Genomic DNA, 19631 nt, shown 5'->3' on the forward strand with positions numbered 1-19631 from the left:
CAGAACTTTACAGGAGAGCTTGACGGAGGAGGGCATTGGTCTTGGAGATGGTGACCAATATCCCTAGTGACCAGAAAACGATCTATTCTCTCTCTCTATCCTCCCTATTTCCTCTCTGTCCTCTCTATCCACTCACACACCCACACACACAGAGGTGCCTAATAGAGAAGAAATGGGAGTGTCTTTGTATCAGGTTGACAGTTGGAATCAATTTTACTTTCACATTTTCAGGGTGATGTATGGTATAAAAAAATGCTAATCCCAGTAGCCATCATCCCAGTAGCCATCATCCCAGTAGCCATCATCCCAGTAGCCATCATCCCAGTAGCCATCATCCCAGTAGCCATCATCCCAGTAGCCATCATCCCAGTCTGTTGAACCCAACCAGAACGGTATCTGAATGTCTCGATTTTCTCTCTCGCTCTCTCTCTCTCTCTCTCTCTCTCTCCCCCTCACTCTCTCTCTCTTCCCCCTCGCTCTCTCTCTCTTCCCCCTCGCTCTCTCTCTCTTCCCCCTCGCTCTCTCTCTCGCTCCCCCCTCGCTCTCTCTCTCGCTCCCCCTCGCTCTCTCTCTCGCTCCCCCTCGCTCTCTCTCTCGCTCCCCCTCGCTCTCTCTCTCGCTCCCCCTCGCTCTCTCTCGCTCCCCCGCTCTCTCTCTCGCTCCCCCTCGCTCTCTCTCTCGCTCCCCCTCGCTCTCTCTCTCGCTCCCCCTCGCTCTCTCTCTCGCTCCCCCTCGCTCTCTCTCTCGCTCCCCCTCGCTCTCTCTCTCGCTCCCCCTCGCTCTCTCTCTCGCTCCCCCTCGCTCTCTCTCTCGCTCCCCCTCGCTCTCTCTCTCGCTCCCCCTCGCTCTCTCTCTCGCTCCCCCTCGCTCTCTCTCTCGCTCCCCCTCGCTCTCTCTCTCGCTCCCCCTCGCTCTCTCTCTCGCTCCCCCTCGCTCTCTCTCTCGCTCCCCCTCGCTCTCTCTCTCGCTCCCCCTCGCTCTCTCTCTCGCTCCCCCTCGCTCTCTCTCTCGCTCCCCCTCGCTCTCTCTCTCGCTCCCCCTCGCTCTCTCTCTCGCTCCCCCTCGCTCTCTCTCTCGCTCCCCCTCGCTCTCTCTCTCGCTCCCCCTCGCTCTCTCTCTCGCTCCCCCTCGCTCTCTCTCTCGCTCCCCCTCGCCCTCTCTCTCGCTCCCCCTCGCCCTCTCTCTCGCTCCCCCTCGCCCTCTCTCTCGCTCCCCCTCGCCCTCTCTCTCGCTCCCCCTCGCCCTCTCTCTCGCTCCCCCTCGCTCTCTCTCTCGCTCCCCCTCGCCCTCTCTCTCGCTCCCCTTCGCCCTCTCTCTCGTTTCCCTTCGCCCTCTCTCTCTCTTTCCCCTCGCTCGTGCCCCCCCTCTCTCTCTCTCTCAGGTGCGTTGGACCGTTGCGTGATGGGCATCACGGCTGTAGAGATCCTGAATGCGTGTGATGAGGTGGTGCCGGCCGCTGTGGACGCTCTAAGCCACCCTGCGGTCAACCTGAAACAGGCCATGACACGACGCAGCCTGGCCGCGCTCAAGAACATGGCCACGCACAAACTGCAGACCCTGGCTACCAACCTACTGGCTGCAGACAACGCAGACAAGGTCAGTTGTAACCCCGGACTCTTGCTACAAATATATTAGCAGACAAATATTAGCAGACAAATATTAGCAGACAAAGTTAGCTTATGCCATTGTTCATAATATTTGTGACTACCTATGACACAGTTATGTCTTATGTAGCTGTTATAAAGGCTTTATGAATGCATACATAGGGGAATAGCTAAACCCTAACCCTATAACTCTTGAATGAGCCCTGTATACTGTATGTAGGGTTGCTTCTCGGGGGTCCGGGGTCAAAGGTTAGAAAGCAATGAGCTCAGTCTGGTGTACTGGTCCTTTTTTTAATGGCTACGTTTCAAAACCTGATCAGCACTTCATCACTGGAGAGGTGTTCTCATCACACACACACACACACACACACACACACACACACACACACACACACACACACACACACACACACACACACACACACACACACACACACACACACACACACACACACACACACACACACACACACACACACCACTGTCTTTCTGCCAATAGCCATCCAGGATGTTTCACCTCAGATGTGGCCAGGAGGGAGGGGGAGAAGAAGGGAAGAGCTCTGACTAGAATGGTCCAGGAGGGAGGGGGAGAAGAAGGGAAGAGCTCTGACTAGAATGATCCAGGAGGGAGGGGGAGAAGAAGGGAAGAGCTCTGACTAGAATGGTCCAGGAGGGAGGAAGAGCTCTGACTAGAATGGTCCAGGAGGGAGGGGGAGAAGAAGGGAAGAGCTCTGACTAGAATGGTCCAGGAGGGAGGGGGAGAAGAAGGGAAGAGCTCTGACTAGAATGGTCCAGGAGGGAGGGGGAGAAGGGAAGAGCTCTGACTAGAATGGTCCAGGAGGGAGGGGGAGGAGAAGGGAAGAGCTCTGACTAGAATGGTCCAGGAGGGAGGGGGAGAAGAAGGGAAGAGCTCTGACTAGAATGGTCCAGGAGGGAGGGGGAGAAGAAGGGAAGAGCTCTGACTAGAATGGTCCAGGAGGGAGGGGGAGAAGAAGGGAAGAGCTCTGACTAGAATGGTCCAGGAGGGAGGGGGAGAAGAAGGGAAGAGCTCTGACTAGAATGGTCGTAGTTCAGGGAGGCTGAATGTTCTGTGGTTGTGTCTGTCACCCTCTGTGCTGGGATGCAGAGAGCGGCTCCTTCTGACTAAAGGAAAGCACTTACTGGTGGCCATTTTGGAAACCGGTCGACTTTTAAAAAAGCATGAACGCTATATTGCAGGGTCATGAACAGGTCAAATAGCAGGAGATTATCATTCGGAGAAATATTGTAGAGCCCGACCGATATATCGGTTCATCGATATTATTGGCCGATATATATGCCTTATACCGCTAAATTACTATCGAAAGATAATTCTGCCGATAAAATATTTAATAAATAGGATGAAAAAAGGGAATCTGAATACTTAAGGCAATTCTCATGATGTTGTTATTGTTGTCACAATCATCAACATTTATGGTTATTGGTTAATTGCTCTTTTGGCAATTTATGAGATGTCAATGTGGAAAATGACCTTTCATCTCCCCGCTGTATAACACTATATAGGTATTGCTAAGTTTTTATTTTTTAATTTATTTATTTATTTATTCCCCCCCCCCACAAATATCGGAATGGGTGTCGGGCCCCCAAAAAATGTATGCCTTGCTTCCATCCCATGGGAGGACAAGAGCCAGCCAGGCAGCCGACCAGCCAGCCAGGCAGCCAACATTCTAAGATGTTGCTGGAGAGAATAGATGAAGAGGAAGAGTGTTTCTTCCAGACAATTATACAGGGAAACACTCTTCTTCCTCCTCCCCCTCCTATTGCTTCTCTTCCTCTCTCCTCCTTCCTCCTCTTCATCGCTCTTCTCCTAGTCCTCCCCCTCTTCCTCACGCTTCTCCTCTTCCTCCCTCTCGTCTCTTCCTGCATGGAGGTGGTGTGTGTGGTGAAGAGTGTTTTCCAGCCCAGCGGCCTGCAGGGACCAGGGCTTAGTTAAAGTGGAGCCTGGGCTCTTAGTGTTGTGGGCTTGGGGGTGTTGGGATGGAGGCATGGATCTGGATACTACCAGGGGAGAAGATGGAATGAGAGGTAATCCTCCCTCCCTCTTGTCCCCGTTTCTCTCATCTCACTCCATCGCTCCCTGAGATTCACACCTCTGCCTCAGCTTGCCAGGAGGGATAGAGGAATGGAACTCGAGCTAGATACCTGTGTGTGTGTGTGTGTGTGTGTGTGTGTGTGTGTGTGTGTGTGTGTGTGTGTGTGTGTGTGTTATAGCACCATCTAGCTAACACTAGAAGTGTCCTATGTGGCTTATTTGCAGTTGGTGCGAGTGTTGTTCAGTTAGTGTGAAGTGGGCCTAAATGATTCAGTTGGTGTGAGTGTGGTTCAGTTGGTGTGAAGTGGGCCTATATGATTCAGTTGGTACAAGTGTGGTTCAGTTAGTGTGAAGTGGGCCTATATGATTCAGTTGGTGTGAAGTGGGCCTATATGATTCAGTTGGTAAGAGTGTGGTTCAGTTGGTGTGAAGTGGGCCTATATGATTCAGTTGGTAAGAGTGTGGTTCAGTTGATGCGAGTGTTGTTCAGTTGGTGTGAAGTGGATTATTTCAAACAGATTATTCTACTTATAATTCACTGTATCACAATTCCGGTGGGTCAGAAGTTTACATACACGAAGTTGACTGTGCCTTTAAACAGCTTGGAAAATTCCAGAAAATGATTGCATGGCTTTAGAAGCTTCTGATAGGCTAATTGACATAATTGAGTCAATTGGAGGTGTACCTGTGGATGTATTTCAAGGCCTACCTTCAAGCTCAGTGCCTCTTTGCTTGACATCATGGGAAAATCAAATGAAATCAGCCAAGACCTCAGAAGAAAAATAATATGTAGACCTCCACAAGTCTGGTTCATCCTTGGGAGCAATTTCCAAATGACTGAATGTACCATGTTCATCTGTACAAACAATAGTACGCAAGTATAAACACCATGGGACCACGCAGCCGTCATACCGCTCAGGAAGGAGACCCGTTCTGTCTCCTAGAGATTAATGGAGGCCTACAAACCTGACTCAGTTACACCAGCTCTGTCAGGAGGAATGGGCCAAAATTCACCCAACTTATTGTGGGAAGCTTGTGGAAGGCTACCTGAAACGTTTGACCCAAGTTAAACAATTTAAAGGCAATGCTACCAAATACTAATTGAGTGGATGTGAACTTCTGACCCACTGGGAATGTGATGAAATAAATAAAAGCTGAAATAAATCATTCTCTCCGCTATTATTCTGAAACTTCAAATTCTTAAAATAATGTGATCCTAACTGACCTAAAACGGGGCATTTTTACTTGGATTAAATGTCTGGAATTGTGAAAAACTGAGTTTAAATGTATTTGGTTTAGGTGTATGTAAACTTCCGACTTCAACTGTATCAGAAACAGATCAGAAAGGTTTCCCTGTCATGGCGGGTCATAGAAAGACCACATCCAGTCCTTTCCTCTCCCTCTGTCGTGTTTCTCTTCCTGCTGGTCTGTAGTGGCTGAATAGCAACCAGGCCAGATGTGCTCCTCTCTGATGAGCTGTGTGTGTTTCCGTGTGTGTGTTTCCGTGTGTGTGTTTCCGTGTGTGTGTTTCCGTGTGTGTGTTTCCTTGTGTGTGTGTTTTGGTCTGAGAGCCCAGTAGCTCGTTAAGGCTATCAAGCAGCAGAGGAATGTTAGGGAGGAAGGATGACCTTAAATGAAGAACATAGCAGTCTGCCAGGAGAGAGTTGTATATAGCCAGTCTGTCTGTCTCCCTTCTCTCTGACGGTCTCCCTTCTCTCTGACGGTCTGTCTTCTCTCTGACGGTCTGTCTTCTCTCTGACGGTCTGTCTTCTCTCTGACGGTCTGTCTTCTCTCTGACGGTCTGTCTTCTCTCTGACGGTCTGTCTTCTCTCTGACGGTCTGTCTTCTCTCTGACGGTCTGTCTTCTCTCTGACGGTCTGTCTTCTCTCTGACGGTCTGTCTTCTCTCTGACGGTCTGTCTTCTCTCTCGCATGCAGTCAGATCTGCGCTGAAGATACATTTGGCTATTTTTCTCACAATTTTACAGCAATTTTACACATTTTTGCCATGGGGTGGAGAGAAATATATTTGCAGTTTTGAATATGATATCTCATTGAAAGTGACTAACAAAATCAATGTGAGCCCCCCGGTCAGTAATTTGACCATGATTACTACAAGTTTAGACAGCTGGCGAACTTACCAATCTAAAACATGTTAGCTGACATGAAATAACAAGAGAGGAACTGCTGATGCACAACCACATTACCAAATAGTACCTGGTGTATCGTACTGTCATCGTTCTAAATGACACCTGGTGTATTGTACTGTCATCGTTCTAAATGACACCTGGTGTATTGTACTGTCATCATTCTAAATGACACCTGGTGTATTGTACTGTCATCATTCTAAATGACACCTGGTGTATTGTACTGTCATCATTCTAAATTACACCTGGTGTATTGTACTGTCATCATTCTAAATGACACCTGGTGTATCGTACTGTCATCATTCTAAATGACACCTGGTGTATTGTACTGTTCTAACTGTCATCATTCTAAATGACACCTGGTGTATCGTACTGTCATCATTCTAAATGACACCTGGTGATACTTTACTGTCATCATTCTAAATGACACCTGGTGTATTGTACTGTAGAGTAGACCCTGGAAAAAGAGCCCCACCCACCACCACACCACTGTCTTCCCGTCACTAAGGAAGAGGGACTTGGTTGTCAGGAGTGTGTGTGTGTAGATGGATGTACAGTGTGAATTGGTCCACACTGTCACAACCAGGCTCTTAGATGGTGACAAGCTAGGAAGTCCACACGTTAAGGAGTAACAAAGACTGAAGTATAAAACTATTAAGGAAAACGAACCTGTGACGTGTGAAAGTAGGGGTTGTAACGGAGATGCACGGATGAAGTGTACAATGGGTTTAAGTGTTCAAATCATTTCTAATTCCTAATACAAAAACATTGTCAACCTAGATGACAAAATAAAATGTTTTTTTTTTGGAGGGGGAGAAGGGTAGAGGGAAAGAGACTCTGATCTCCTAGTTGATCCCAAACCCAGGTGCAACTTGTCACCGAAACGACCCAATCAGCTCCACGTGTCTGTAAATAAAAGGACACAGTGAAGGTGGTCGGGAGAGGGTAACAACGGACACGGCATCTTTCCTTCAGGGGGTAAAGGTCACGGAGTGTTTTTTTTCTTTGCTGTTTTCAGAATCCGAAACAACTCTTCCTCCTCCTTCACTTTAGTGGTCATCACAAGGTGGTATTATTATTATTATTATTGCTAGAGCTTGGTCTCCTGTTCCCTGTAACAGCTCGTAATAACACAGTTCTCCACATGAAGACAGGCAGCAGTTCAAGTGTTCAATCTGTGTCTACTGGCTCCTTCCCTCGTCATAACGGTTGTCTTGGACTTGTCCCAGATGGCACCCTGTTCACTAGATGCTGCACTACTTCCTACCAGAGGCCCTGGTCAATAGGGTGCCATTGGGGACACAGACTAAGTGTCTTGACTGGAGATCAAATGGTCCGAGCCGGGAATCCAAAGAGACCCCCGCCCCCCTCAGGCCAGCTGCTGTCTTTCTATAATGTCCCATCATTTCCTCTGACACCATAATTCTACCTCCACCCGCGGGCTGTGAAACCTGCTGTCAATACGCACCATTATTCCCACTACAACACACACAGCCAGCCCACAACAACAGGCCATGATGCAGCCTCTAGCCAGCCCACAACAACAGGCCCTGATGCAGCCTCTAGCCAGCCCACAACAACAGGCCCTGATGCAGCCTCTAGCCAGCCCACAACAACAGGCCCTGATGCAGCCTCTAGCCAGCCCACAACAGGCCATGATGCAGCCTCTAGCCAGCCCACAACAGGCCCTGATGCAGCCTCTAACCAGCCCACAACAACAGGCCCTGATGCAGCCTCTAACCAGCCCACAACATCAGGCCCTGATGCAGCCTCTAACCAGCCCACAACAACAGGCCATGATGCAGCCTCTAGCCAGCCCACAACAACAGGCCCTGATGCAGCCTCTAGCCAGCCCCCAACAGGCCCTGATGCAGCCTCTAGCCAGCCCCAGGAACAGAAGATTCATACAGACTTGCCTTAAAACGAATGGAAACAGAGTGTGTGTGTGTGTGTGTGTGTGTGTGTGTGTGTGTGTGTGTGTGTGTGTGTGTGTGCCGTGGTCAGTTTTTCTGTGTTGGGGTTCTTGAGTGTCAAAACATGTGCCTTTTTATAAAAGAGCTTGTGAGTCCTGACCCTTTGTGTGTGTTGCATGTTTGTTGTTGTGGAGGTGTGTGTTGTTGTGGAGGTGTGTGTGTTGTTGTGGAGGTGTGTGTGTGTGTGTTGTTGTGGAGGTGTGTGTGTGTGTGTTGTTGTGGAGGTGTGTGTGTGTGTTGCATGTTTGTTGTTGTGGAGGTGTGTGTGTGTGTGGTTGTGGAGGTGTGTGTGTGTGTGTGTGTGTTGTATGTTTGTTGTTGTGGAGGTGTGTGTGTGTTGAATGTTTGTTGTTGTGGAGGTATGTGCGTGTGTGTGTTGTGGAGGTATGTGCTTGTGTGTGTTGTTGTGGAGGTATGTGTGTGTGTGTGTTGTGGAGGTGTGTGTGTGTGTGTGTGTGTGTGTGTGTGTGTGTGGTATTCTGGAGGCCGGCTGGTAACAGAGTACCTCTTCAGGCATATTGATTTTGTAATGTCTCCCTGAATGCTCTTAGTCAAGGTTCAACAAAGTTTTTCACTGAGTTGATTTGTCTCAGTCCAGGGCTGTTAACACCAGAACCATTAGCAGCCCTGCAGCATCCTAATAGTAGACTGGTGATCTACAAGATGGACGGCTTTTACTGTCACGTGAAGGACTATATTACCACTTGTGTGTGTCGCTTTTCCCCCTTTTGACCCGGGTTACGGTGTGGGGGGGGTGACGGTGGGGGGGTGACGGTGTGGGGGTGACGGTGTGGGGGTGACGGTGTGGGGGGCGACGGCGTGGGGGGTTACGGCGTGGGGGTTACGGGGTGGGGGTTACGGTGTGGGGGTTTACGGTGGGGGGGTACGGTGTGGGGTATTGATCCTGTATCATATAGACAGCAAATACAATTTTATTTGTCACATACACATGTTTAACAGATGTTAATGCGAGTGTTGGGAAATACTTGTGCTTCTAGTTCCCGACAGTGCAGTAATATCTAACAATTCCCCCAACAACTACCTAATGCACACAAATCTAAAGGGATGGGTGAGAATATGTACATATAAATATATGGATGAGAATTGGCCGAGTGGCATAGGCAAGATGGTATAGAGTACAGTATATACAGATGAGTAATGTAAGATATGTAAACATTATTAAAGTGACCAGTGATCCATTTATTAGAGTGGCCAGTGATTGGGTCTCAGTGTAGGCAGTAGCCTCTCTGAGTTAGTGATGGCTTTTTAAGTCTGATGTCCTTGAGATAGAAGCTGTTTTTCAGTCTCTCGGTCCCAGCTTTGATGAACCTGTACTGACCTCACCTTCTGGATGATAGCGGGGTGAACAGGCAGTGGCTCGGGGTGGTTGATGTCCTTGATGATATTTTTGGGCCTTCCTGTGACATCAGATGCTGTAGGTGTCATGGAGGGCAGGTAGTTTGCCCCCGGTGATGCGTTTTGTAGACCTCACCACCCTCTGGAGAGCCTTATGGTTGTGTTTGATACAGTTGCCGTACCAGCCCGACAGGATGCTCTCGGTTGTGGGCGGCAGGTAGCCTAGTGGTTAGAGCGTTGGACTAGTAACCGAAAGGTTTCTAGATCGAATCCCCGAGCTAGTTGTTCAAATCTGTCATTCTACCCCTGAACAAGGCAGTTAACCCGCTGTTATTGTTGTGAGAATTTGTTCGTAGCTGACTTGCCTAGTTAAATAAAGGTTAAAAAAAACAAACATTGCATCTGTAAAACTTTGTCAGGGTTTTAGGTGCCAAATTTCTTCAGCCTTCTGAGGTTGAAGAGGTGCTGTTGTGCCTCTTCACTACACTGTCTGTGTGAATGGACCATTTCAGCTTGTCTGTGATGTGTATGCCAAGGAACTTGAAGCTTTACATCTTCTCCACTGCTGTCCCTTCGATGTGGATAGGGTCGTGTTCCCTCTGCTGTTTCCTGAAAGCCACGATCATCTCCTTTGTTTTGTTGATGTTGAGTGAGAGGTTATTTTCCTGACACCACACTCAGTGCCCTCACCTCCTCCCTGTAGGCCGCACCGTCGTTGTTGATAATCAAGCCCACTACTGTTGTGACGTCTGCATAAACACTTCCTCAATAGCTTCTGGGTCTTTCTGTCTCCCTGCCTGCCGTTTTCACTCCTCTAGTCTGGAGGACTAGAGGTGAGGAGGGGTCCTGTGGGACAATGACCTTTTTATAATACCCTGGGTCTTTGTTTACAGTTCAGGAGCCCTTTCTCTCCTCCCCTCCGCCCGGTCACACCGCTCTCCTCCCCTCCCCTCCGCCCGGTCACACCGCTCTCCTCTCCTCCCCTCCGCCCGGTCACGCCCCTCTCCTCTCCTCCCCTCCGCCCGGTCACACCCCTCTCCTCCCCTCTGCTCGGTCACACCCCTCTCCTCTCCTCTCCTCCCCTCCGGCCGGTCACATTTTCTATTCATGGCTTGTCACTGGGCTGGCCAGTCAGTCAGTTACAAGGCTAGCTATCTATAGGTTTTAAAGCAGCCAATGTATTCATCAACTGAGAACTTAGAATGGGTTAGTTGGCAAATATGAGTGATAGTTATGACATATTTTTGCTCGATTGCAGTCTCTGGTCCTGTAGCACTTATCCATATGTTCCTGTGTGTACGCATATGTTCAAACGGCCAATATGATTTGTATATGTCATTATGGGGGTTGGGGTCAAATCTCTGGTCAATTCTGTCCATTTTTCAACTAGTAAACTGAAATTCCAATTCCAATTTGTCTCTTTGAAAATGATCTACTATGATAATGCGCTATACCAGTCTTCCTCTCTATTTTTTGACTGCTCTCTTCATCCAGGGCTCCAGCCAGCCAGTCAGGTGTGTGGGTTGCTATGCAGACTCTCCAGTCCACTGGCTCTATATGTAGTCCAGGGGGAGAGTTTAATAGAAGTGATATGAAATGCTCCCTGCTCCTTCCCTGGCATTTCAGGTGCACTGGCGCTGTGATTCTGTGATTGAATTATCTGCTGTTATTCTGGTGACTCTCCTAGCTCCACTCTGCTCTCCTGTGTGTCTGTCCTCTCCTAGCTCCACTCTGCTCTCCTGTGTGTCTGTCCTCTCCTAGATCCACTCTGCTCTCCTGTGTGTCTGTCCTCTCCTAGATCCACTCTGCTCTCCTGTGTGTCTGTCCTCTCCTAGATCCACTCTGCTCTCCTGTGTGTCTGTCCTCTCCTAGATCCACTCTGCTCTCCTGTGTGTCTGTCCTCTCCTAGATCCACTCTGCTCTCCTGTGTGTCTGTCCTCTCCTAGATCCACTCTGCTCTCCTGTGTGTCTGTCCTCTCCTAGATCCACTCTGCTCTCCTGTGTGTCTGTCCTCTCCTAGATCCACTCTGCTCTCCTGTGTGTCTGTCCTCTCCTAGATCCACTCTGCTCTCCTGTGTGTCTGTCCTCTCCTAGATCCACTCTGCTCTCCTGTGTGTCTGTCCTCTCCTAGCTCCACTCTGTTTTCCTGTGTGTCTGTCCTCTCCTAGCTCCACTCTGCTCTCCTGTGTGTCTGTCCTCTCCTAGATCCACTCTGCTCTCCTGTGTGTCTGTCCTCTCCTAGATCCACTCTGCTCTCCTGTGTGTCTGTCCTCTCCTAGATCCACTCTGCTCTCCTGTGTGTCTGTCCTCTCCTAGATCCACTCTGCTCTCCTGTGTGTCTGTCCTTTCCTAGATCCACTCTGCTCTTCTGTGTGTCTGTCCTCTCCTAGATCCACTCTGCTGTCCTGTGTGTCTGTCCTCTCCTAGATCCACTCTGCTCTCCTGTGTGTCTGTCCTCTCCTAGATCCACTCTGCTCTCCTGTGTGTCTGTCCTCTCCTAGCTCCACTCTGCTCTCCTGTGTGTCTGTCCTCTCCTAGATCCACTCTGCTCTCCTGTGTGTCTGTCCTCTCCTAGATCCACTCTGCTCTCGTGTGTCTGTCCTCTCCTAGATCCACTCTGCTCTCGTGTGTCTGTCCTCTCCTAGATCCACTCTGCTCTCCTGTGTGTCTGTCCTCTCCTAGATCCACTCTGCTCTCCTGTGTGTCTGTCCTCTCCTAGCTCCACTCTGTTCTCCTGTGTGTCTGTCCTCTCCTAGCTCCACTCTGCTCTCCTGTGTGTCTGTCCTCTCCTAGATCCACTCTGCTCTCCTGTGTGTCTGTCCTCTCCTAGATCCACTCTGCTCTCCTGTGTGTCTGTCCTCTCCTAGCTCCACTCTGCTCTCCTGTGTGTCTGTCCTCTCCTAGATCCACTCTGTTCTCCTGTGTGTCTGTCCTCTCCTAGATCCACTCTGCTCTCCTGTGTGTCTGTCCTCTCCTAGATCCACTCTGCTCTCCTGTGTGTCTGTCCTCTCCTAGCTCCACTCTGCTCTCCTGTGTGTCTGTCCTCTCCTAGATCCACTCTGCTCTCCTGTGTGTCTGTCCTCTCCTAGCTCCACTCTGCTCTCCTGTTTGCGTGTCCCCTCCACTCCACAATCGCTCCAATGTGATTTGGGAATTAGCCCTGGTTCCCTTGTGGTCTCAGATGTTAGAGATGCACCTGATTCCACACAGCGAGCTACCATCAGATCTGCTACCATCTACTACCTCCAGCCCAACCCCCTTCCCCACTCCAGTCCAACCCGGTTCCCCACTCCAGTCCAACCCCTTCCGTTCCCCACTCCAGTCCAACCCCCTTCCCGTTCCCCACTCCAGTCCAACCCCCTTCCCGTTCCCCACTCCAGCCCAACCCCCGTCCCCTTCCCCACTCCAGCCCAACCCCGTCCCTTCCCCACTCCAGCCCAACCCCGTCCCCTTCCCCACTCCAGCCCAACCCCCTTCCCCACTCCAGTCCAACCCCTTCCCCACTCCAGTCCAACCCCTTCCACACTCCAGTCCAACTCCAGTCCCCTTCCCCACTCCAGTCCAACCCCTTCCCCACTCCAGTCCAACCCCTTCCCCACTCCAGCCCAACCCCCTTCCCCTCTCCAGTCCAACCCCCTTCCCCTTCCCCTCGTCAGACCGTCAGTAAAGACATTGGAGAAGATGGCTGTCATAAGAGCATGTTTTTTTTCGATGTACCAGAGCAGCGTGCGTGCGTGCGTGCGTGTGTGTGTGTGTGGCGGGGCGATAGAAATAAATGAACGCCTGCAGCTATGATAGAAGGAATGGAGGGAGGAGAGGGGGCTGTTTTCTTCTCATCTTCTAGAGTCCATCTGCAGCCTAGTTGTGTCCTGAGAGGGAGGGAGGGGGCTGGAGGAAGAGGGAGGGAGGGGGCTGGAGGAGAGGGAGGGGGGGGCTGGAGGAAGAGGGAGGGAGGGGGCTGGAGGAAAAGAGGGAGGGGGGGAGGGGGCTGGAGGAAAAGATGGAGGGGAGGGGGCTGGAGGAAAAGAGGGAGGGAGGGGGGGCTGGAGGAAAGAGGGAGGGAGGGGGCTGGAGGAAAGGAAGGGAGGGAGGGGGAGGGAGGGGGGGAGGAGGCCTGGAGGGAAGAGGGAGGGAGGGGGCTGGAGGAAGAGGGAGGGAGGGGGCTGGAGGAAGAGGGAGGGAGGGAAAGGGAGGGAGGAAGAGGGAGGGAGGGGGGCTGGAGGAAGATGGGAGGGAGGGGGCTGGAGGAAGAGGGAGGAGGGGGCTGGAGGAAAAGAGGGAGGGAGGGGGCTGGAGGAGGCTGGAGGAAAAGAGGGGGGCTGGAGGAGGGGGCCTGGAGGAAAAGGGGGAGGGAGGGGGGGCTGGAGGGAGGGGGGGCTGGAGGAGAGGGAGGGAGGGGGGCCTGGAGGAAAAGAGGGAGGGGGGGCTGGAGGAAAAGAGGGAGGGGGCTGGAGGAGGGGAGGGGGGGGCCTGGAGGAGGGGGAGGGAGGAAAAGAGGGAGATGGGGAGGGGGCTGGAGGAAAAGAGGGAGGGAGGGGGGGCCTGGAGGAAAAGAGGGAGGGGGGAGGGGCTGGAGGAAAAGAGGGAGGGAGGGAGGGGCTGGAGGAAAAGAGGGAGGAGGGGGGGCCTGGAGGAAAGAGGGAGGGAGGGAGGGGCCTGGAGGAAAAGAGGGAGGGAGGGGAGGGGCCTGGAGGAAAAGAGGGAGGGAGGAGGGGGCTGGAGGAAAAGAGGGAGGGAGGGGAGGGGGCTGGAGGAAAAGAGGGAGGGAGGGAGGGGGCTGGAGGAAAAGAGGGAGGAGGAGGGAGAGGGGCTGGAGGGGCTGAGGGAGGGGGAGGGAGGGGGCTGCAGGGGGAGGGAGGTGGACAGGGGAAGATGGTGCTGGGGGAGAGGGTCCCTTTTGTCTTGTGGTTTTGGCAGTCGTTATCCTGTGGAGGGCAGCCTTCCTCCATCTAACAACACCACTGGCTGGTAGAAATCTGTCATCATCAGTGAGAGGTTGAAAGAGCTAATTCATTAAGCCACACTGATCAGAACCCATCACTACTTCTGCTGCAGGACACATTGAATTCTGAACGTAGCTTCATGTCTAAGGATATTTGTGCAACGTCTCTGCTGTTTGTGTGTATGGTGTGTGTGTGTTTGTGTGTGTGTGTCACAGGTGCAGGTGCAATGGCTCACCATCAGTCAGGACACTAGAAAGGCTAATTACTGAACAGGGAAGATGTGAACTGGGCTGGGGCTTCTCTCTCTCTCACACACACACACACACACACACACACACAAACACACACACACACACACACACACACTGGACACACACACACACACACAGGGACACACACACACACACACACACAAAACACACACACACAAACTGGCGTCTCATGGCTCGACGGAGTGTGACTCAGAGCCTGGAGAAGTAGACATCTGTCGAACAACTGAGCCGACGGTCGGTCTGCGGCTTTGACTCGCTGTTCCCTCATCAAACAGACAAAACTGATGGCTCCAATCCCAGACCCACCAAGCTGATGGCTCCAAGGACGCACCAAGCTGATGGCTCCAATCCCGGACCCACCAAGCTGATGGCTCCAAGGACCCACCAAGCTGATGGCTCCAATCCCAGACCCACCAAACTGATGGCTCCAATCCCGGACCCACCAAGCTGATGGCTCCAATCCCAGACCCACCAAGCTGATGGCTCCAATCCCAGACGCACCAAGCTGATGGCTCCAAGGAGACCCACCAAGCTGATGGCTCCAATGCAGACCCACCAAGCTGATGGCTCCAATCCCGGACCCACCAAGCTGATGGCTCCAATCGCGGACCCACCAAGCTGATGGCTCCAATCCCAGACCCACCAAGCTGATGGCTCCAATTTGACCCATCAAGCTGATGGCTCCAGGGGACCCACCAAGCTGATGGCTCCATCCCAGACACCACCAAGCTGATGGCTCCAGTCCCAGACGACCAAGCTGATGGCTCCAGTGGACCCACCAAGCTGATGGCTCCAGAAAGACCCACCAAGCTGATGGCTCCAGTCCCGGACGCACCTGATCCAGTCCCACGCACACTGATGGCTCCAGTCCTGGTGACTGATGTGTGTCTGTCATCATCAATGGCTCCAGTGAATAAAGCTGATGGCTCAGTTCTCAGCTGATAAATGTGGCTCCAGTCCCGGACGTCCAAGCTGATGGCTCCAGTTTCGGACGCAAAAATGACTGATGGCTCCAGTCCCACGCCATGATGGCTCCTTTCCCAAATCCAACTCTATGGCTCCAGTAATTATAGCTTTGGCTCCAGGGAAAAATAGTTGATGGCTCCAGTCCTGGATGCAACATGCTGATGGCTCCAGTCGGACACACCATGTGCTGATGGCTCCAGTCCCAGGGATAATGCTGATGGCTCCACTGTGTAAGCTGATGGCTCCAGTCCCATAACACACCACTGATGGCTCCAGTTGCACACTGATGGCTCCAGTCACAAACATGTCCATTTTGGTATATGGCTCCAGTTCTGGTTTCCAGTCCCACAGCTGATGGCTCCAGTCCTGAGTAGTTGGGCTGATGGCTCCAGGCAAGCTGATGGCTCCAGTCCCGGACGCACAAGCTGATGGCTCCAGTCCCGGGACGCACCAAGCTGATGGCTCCAGTCCTGGAGCACCAAGCTGATGGCTCAGTCCCTGGACGCACAACTGATGGCTCCAGTCCCGGACGCTTTGATGGCTCCAGTTGACTCAAGCTGATGGCTCCAGTCCTGGATCACTGCTGAGCTCCACGAAGTGCCGGTCTGATGGCTCCAGTCCCAGACGCACCAAGCTGATGGCTCCAGTCCCAGACGCACCAAGCTGATGGCTCCAGTCCCAGACCCACCAAGCTGATGGCTCCAGTCCCAGACCCACCAAGCTGATGGCTCCAGTCCAGACCCACCAAGCTGATGGCTCCAGTCCCAGACCCACCAAGCTGATGGCTCCAGTCCCAGACCCACCAAGCTGATGGCTCCAGTCCCAGACCCACCAAGCTGATGGCTCCAGTCCCAGACCCACCAAGCTGATGGCTCCAGTCCCAGACCCACCAAGCTGATGGCTCCAGTCCCAGACCCACCAAGCTGATGGCTCCAGTCCCGGACCACCAAGCTGATGGCTCCAGTCCCGGACCACCAAGCTGATGGCTCCAGTCCCAGACCCACTCAAGCTGATGGCTCCAGTCCCAGACCCACCAAGCTGATGGCTCCAGTCCCAGACCCACTCAAGCTGATGGCTCCATGGCTCCAGTCCCAGACCCACCAAGCTGATGGCTCCAGTCCCAGACCCACCAAGCTGATGGCTCCAGTCCCAGACGACCAAGCTGATGGCTCCAATCCCAGACCCACCAAGCTGATGGCTCCAATCACAGACACACCAAGGAGCTTGGACTGTACCTATCCTCACGCCGCTGCGCTTCTCTCTGCTGGTGTGTGTGTGTGTGTGTTATGAGTCTCTTCTCTCTGATAAATGTCTGTCAGACAGGGTCCGGGTTATAACTTTCAAAAATGACTTATAACACACACCACGCCATGTTGACTTCTTTTTCAAATCCAACTCTATTGCTATAATTATAGATTTTGCTACTCATTCAAAAATAGTTCAGGAGTACTGGTCATGCAACATGTATATCACAATCATACTATGTGCTATTGTTCAAGTCCCATAACAAACCACTGTGTAATTGTTTGTTCAAGTCCCATAACAAACCACTGTGTAATTGTTTGTTCAAGTCCCATAACAAACCACTGTGTAATTGTTTGTTCAATCCCATAACAAACCTATGTCCATTTTGGTATATTGTGCGTTCTGGTTTTGTCATTTTTCACTGAGATGCTGGTGTAAAGTAGTTGGGTTTTGTGTCCTCTCATGTCATGAAGCCGATAGAGGAGGTTCAGCCTGTTTGTTAGGCCTCCCTCCATCCCTCATCCTTTCTCCTCTACGCCTGACCTTGTTCTGCTCTGTGATCACTGAGACACACACAGCAGTGCCCATTGAAGCTGTTTAACTGCTATTGAGCACAGTGACAATGCTGACCCTCAGTGTGCTAATTGTTAGAGATAGACCTTACTCTATTGTCTGAGGCCTCCCTCCCTCCCTCCCTCCCTCCCTCCCTCCCTCCCTCCCTCCCTCCCTCCCTCCCTCCCTCCCTCCCTCCCTCCCTCCCTCCCTCCCTCCCTCCCTCCCTCCCTCCCCCTCCCAGACAGAGCAGATGCAGGATGGGGTTAGGGGGCTTGGGGACATAACAGCAGCTTGTCTCTGTCTTTCTCGCTCTTCTCTCTCCTCTCCTTATCCTCTCATTCTTTCTCTCCTCCTTATCCTCTCCTCTCTTTCTCTTCTTTCTCCCTTATCCTCTCATTCTTTCTCTCTCTCCTTATCCTCTCATTCTTTCTCCCTCTCCTTATCCCTCATTATTTCTCTCTCTCCTTCTCCTCTCTTTCTATCTCTCCTCTCTCCTTATCCTCTCATTCTTTCTCTCCCTCTCCTTATCCTCTCATTATTTCTCCCTCCTTATCCTCTCATTCTTTCTCTCTCTCGTTATCCTCTCATTCTTTCTCTCTCTCCCCTCTCATTCTTTCTCTCTCTCTCTCTTATCCTCTCATTCGTTCTCGCTCCTCTCTCGTTATCCTCTCATTCGTTTCGCTCCCTCTCCTTATCCCTCTCATTCTTTCTCCTCTCTCGTTATCCTCTCATTCGTTTCTCTCTCTCCTTATCCTCCTCATTCTTTCGCTCCTCTCTCGTTATCCTCTCATTCTTTCTCTCTCTCCTGTCGCTCTCTCATTCTTTCTCTCTCTCCTCGCTCTCATTCGTTGTCGCTCTCTCTCTCCTGTCGCTCCTCTCATCGTTGTCGCTCCCTCTCCTCGCTCCCTCTCGTTTCTTTCTCCCTCTCTTATCCTCTCATTCTTTCGTTGTCTCTCCTTATCCTCTCATTCGCTCTCTCTCGTTATCCTCTCTCTCTTTCGCTCCTCTCCGTTATCCTCTCATTCGTTTCGCTCCTCTCCTTATCCTCTCATTCTTTCTCTCTTCTTATCCTCTCATTCTTTCTCTCTCTCGCTCCTTCTCTCGTTTCTTCCTCCCTTTCCTTATCTCGCTCCTCTCTCCTTATCCTCTCATTTTTCTCTCCTCTCCTTATACGCTCCTTCGTTTCTCTCCCTCTCGTTTCTCTCCTCTCGTTTCTCTCTCCCTCTCGTTCTTTCGCTCCCTCTCTCGTTCTTTCTCTCCCTCTCTCGTTCTTTCTCTCCCTCTCTCGTTCTTTCTCTCCCTCTCTCGTTCTTTCGCTCCCTCTCTCGTTTGTCGCTCCTCTCTCTCGTTCTTTCTCCCCTCTCTCGTTCTTTGTCGCTCCCTCTCGTTCTTCGTTCTCCCTCTCTCTCCTCTCTCGCTCCCTCTCTTGTCTCTCCCCTCTCGTTCTTTCTCTCCCTCTCTCGTTCTTTCGCTCCTCTCTCGTTCTTTCGCTCCCCTCTCGTTGTCGCTCCCTCTCGTTGTCGCTTCTTTCTCTCCCTCTCTCGTTCTTTCTCTCCCTCTCTCGTTCTTTCTCTCCCTCTCTCCCTTCGTTTCTCTCCCTCTCGTTCTTTCCTCTCGTCGCTCTCTCGTTCGTTTCTCTCCTCTCTCGTTTCGCTCCCTCTCTCGTTGTCGCTCCCTCTCTCGTTGTCGCTCCCTCTCGTTGTCTCTCCTCTCGTTTCGCTCCCTCTCGTTCTTTCGCTCCTCTCTCGTTGTTTCTCCCTCTCGTTGTCGCTCCCTCTCGTTGTCTCCCTCTCTCGCTTCTTCGCTCCTCTTCTTTCTCCCTCTCGTTTCGCTCCCTCTCGTCCTTCTCTCGTTCTTTCTCTCTCCTCTCTCGTTCTCCCTTCGTTGTCCCTCTCCCTTTCTCTCCTCCCTCTCGTTTTTCGCTCTCCCTCTCGTTGTCGCTCGTTCTTTCTCTCTCTCGTTCTCGCTTTCTCTCTCCTCCCTCTCGTTCTCGCTCCCTCTCTCGTTGTTTCTCTCCCTCTCGTTGTCGCTCCCTCTCGTTGTCGCTCCTCTCGTTGTCGCTCCCTCTCGTTGTCGCTCCCTCTCGTTGTCGCTCCCTCTCTCGTTTGTCGCTCCCCTCTCGTTGTCGCTCCCTCTCTCGTTTGTCGCTCCCTCTCTCGTTGTCGCTCCCCTCTCGTTCCTGTCGCTCCCTCTCGTTGTCGCTCCCTCTCGTTTGTCGCTCCTCTCTCTCGTTGTCGCTCCCTCTCGTTGTCGCTCCCTCTCGTTGTCGCCCCTCTCGTTGTCGCTCCCCCTCTCGTTGTCGCTCCCTCTCGTTGAACTCCCCCTCTCGTATTGGGACACAGTGACACGTTGTTGTTTTGGGACACAGTGACACGTTGTTGTTTTGGGACACAGTGACACGTTGTTGCTTTTTTGGCTCTGTACTTCCATCGCGTTGGGTTTGACATTATATGATGACTATGAGGTTGTTGTGCAGACTGTCCACCATTTTAATTTGAGG

At 51.9% G+C, this 19631-nt stretch overlaps 1 protein-coding gene across 3 annotated transcripts in view; it reads left to right on the plus strand.

Annotated features, from left to right (window-relative positions):
* The window catches only part of LOC123989545 (WD repeat-containing protein 7), a 366883-nt gene that overhangs the window by 60858 nt on the left and 286394 nt on the right, over positions 1 to 19631 (plus strand). For all 3 annotated transcript variants that reach the window (XM_046290631.1, XM_046290633.1, XM_046290632.1), the window contains exon 14: positions 1382 to 1596. In XM_046290631.1, coding sequence (XP_046146587.1) covers positions 1382 to 1596 — 215 coding nt within the window. The remainder of the gene's footprint in view (positions 1 to 1381; positions 1597 to 19631) is intronic.

The sequence above is a fragment of the Oncorhynchus gorbuscha genome, linkage group LG11, assembly GCF_021184085.1.
Source record: "Oncorhynchus gorbuscha isolate QuinsamMale2020 ecotype Even-year linkage group LG11, OgorEven_v1.0, whole genome shotgun sequence".
NCBI classification, from domain to species: Eukaryota; Metazoa; Chordata; class Actinopteri; order Salmoniformes; family Salmonidae; genus Oncorhynchus; species Oncorhynchus gorbuscha.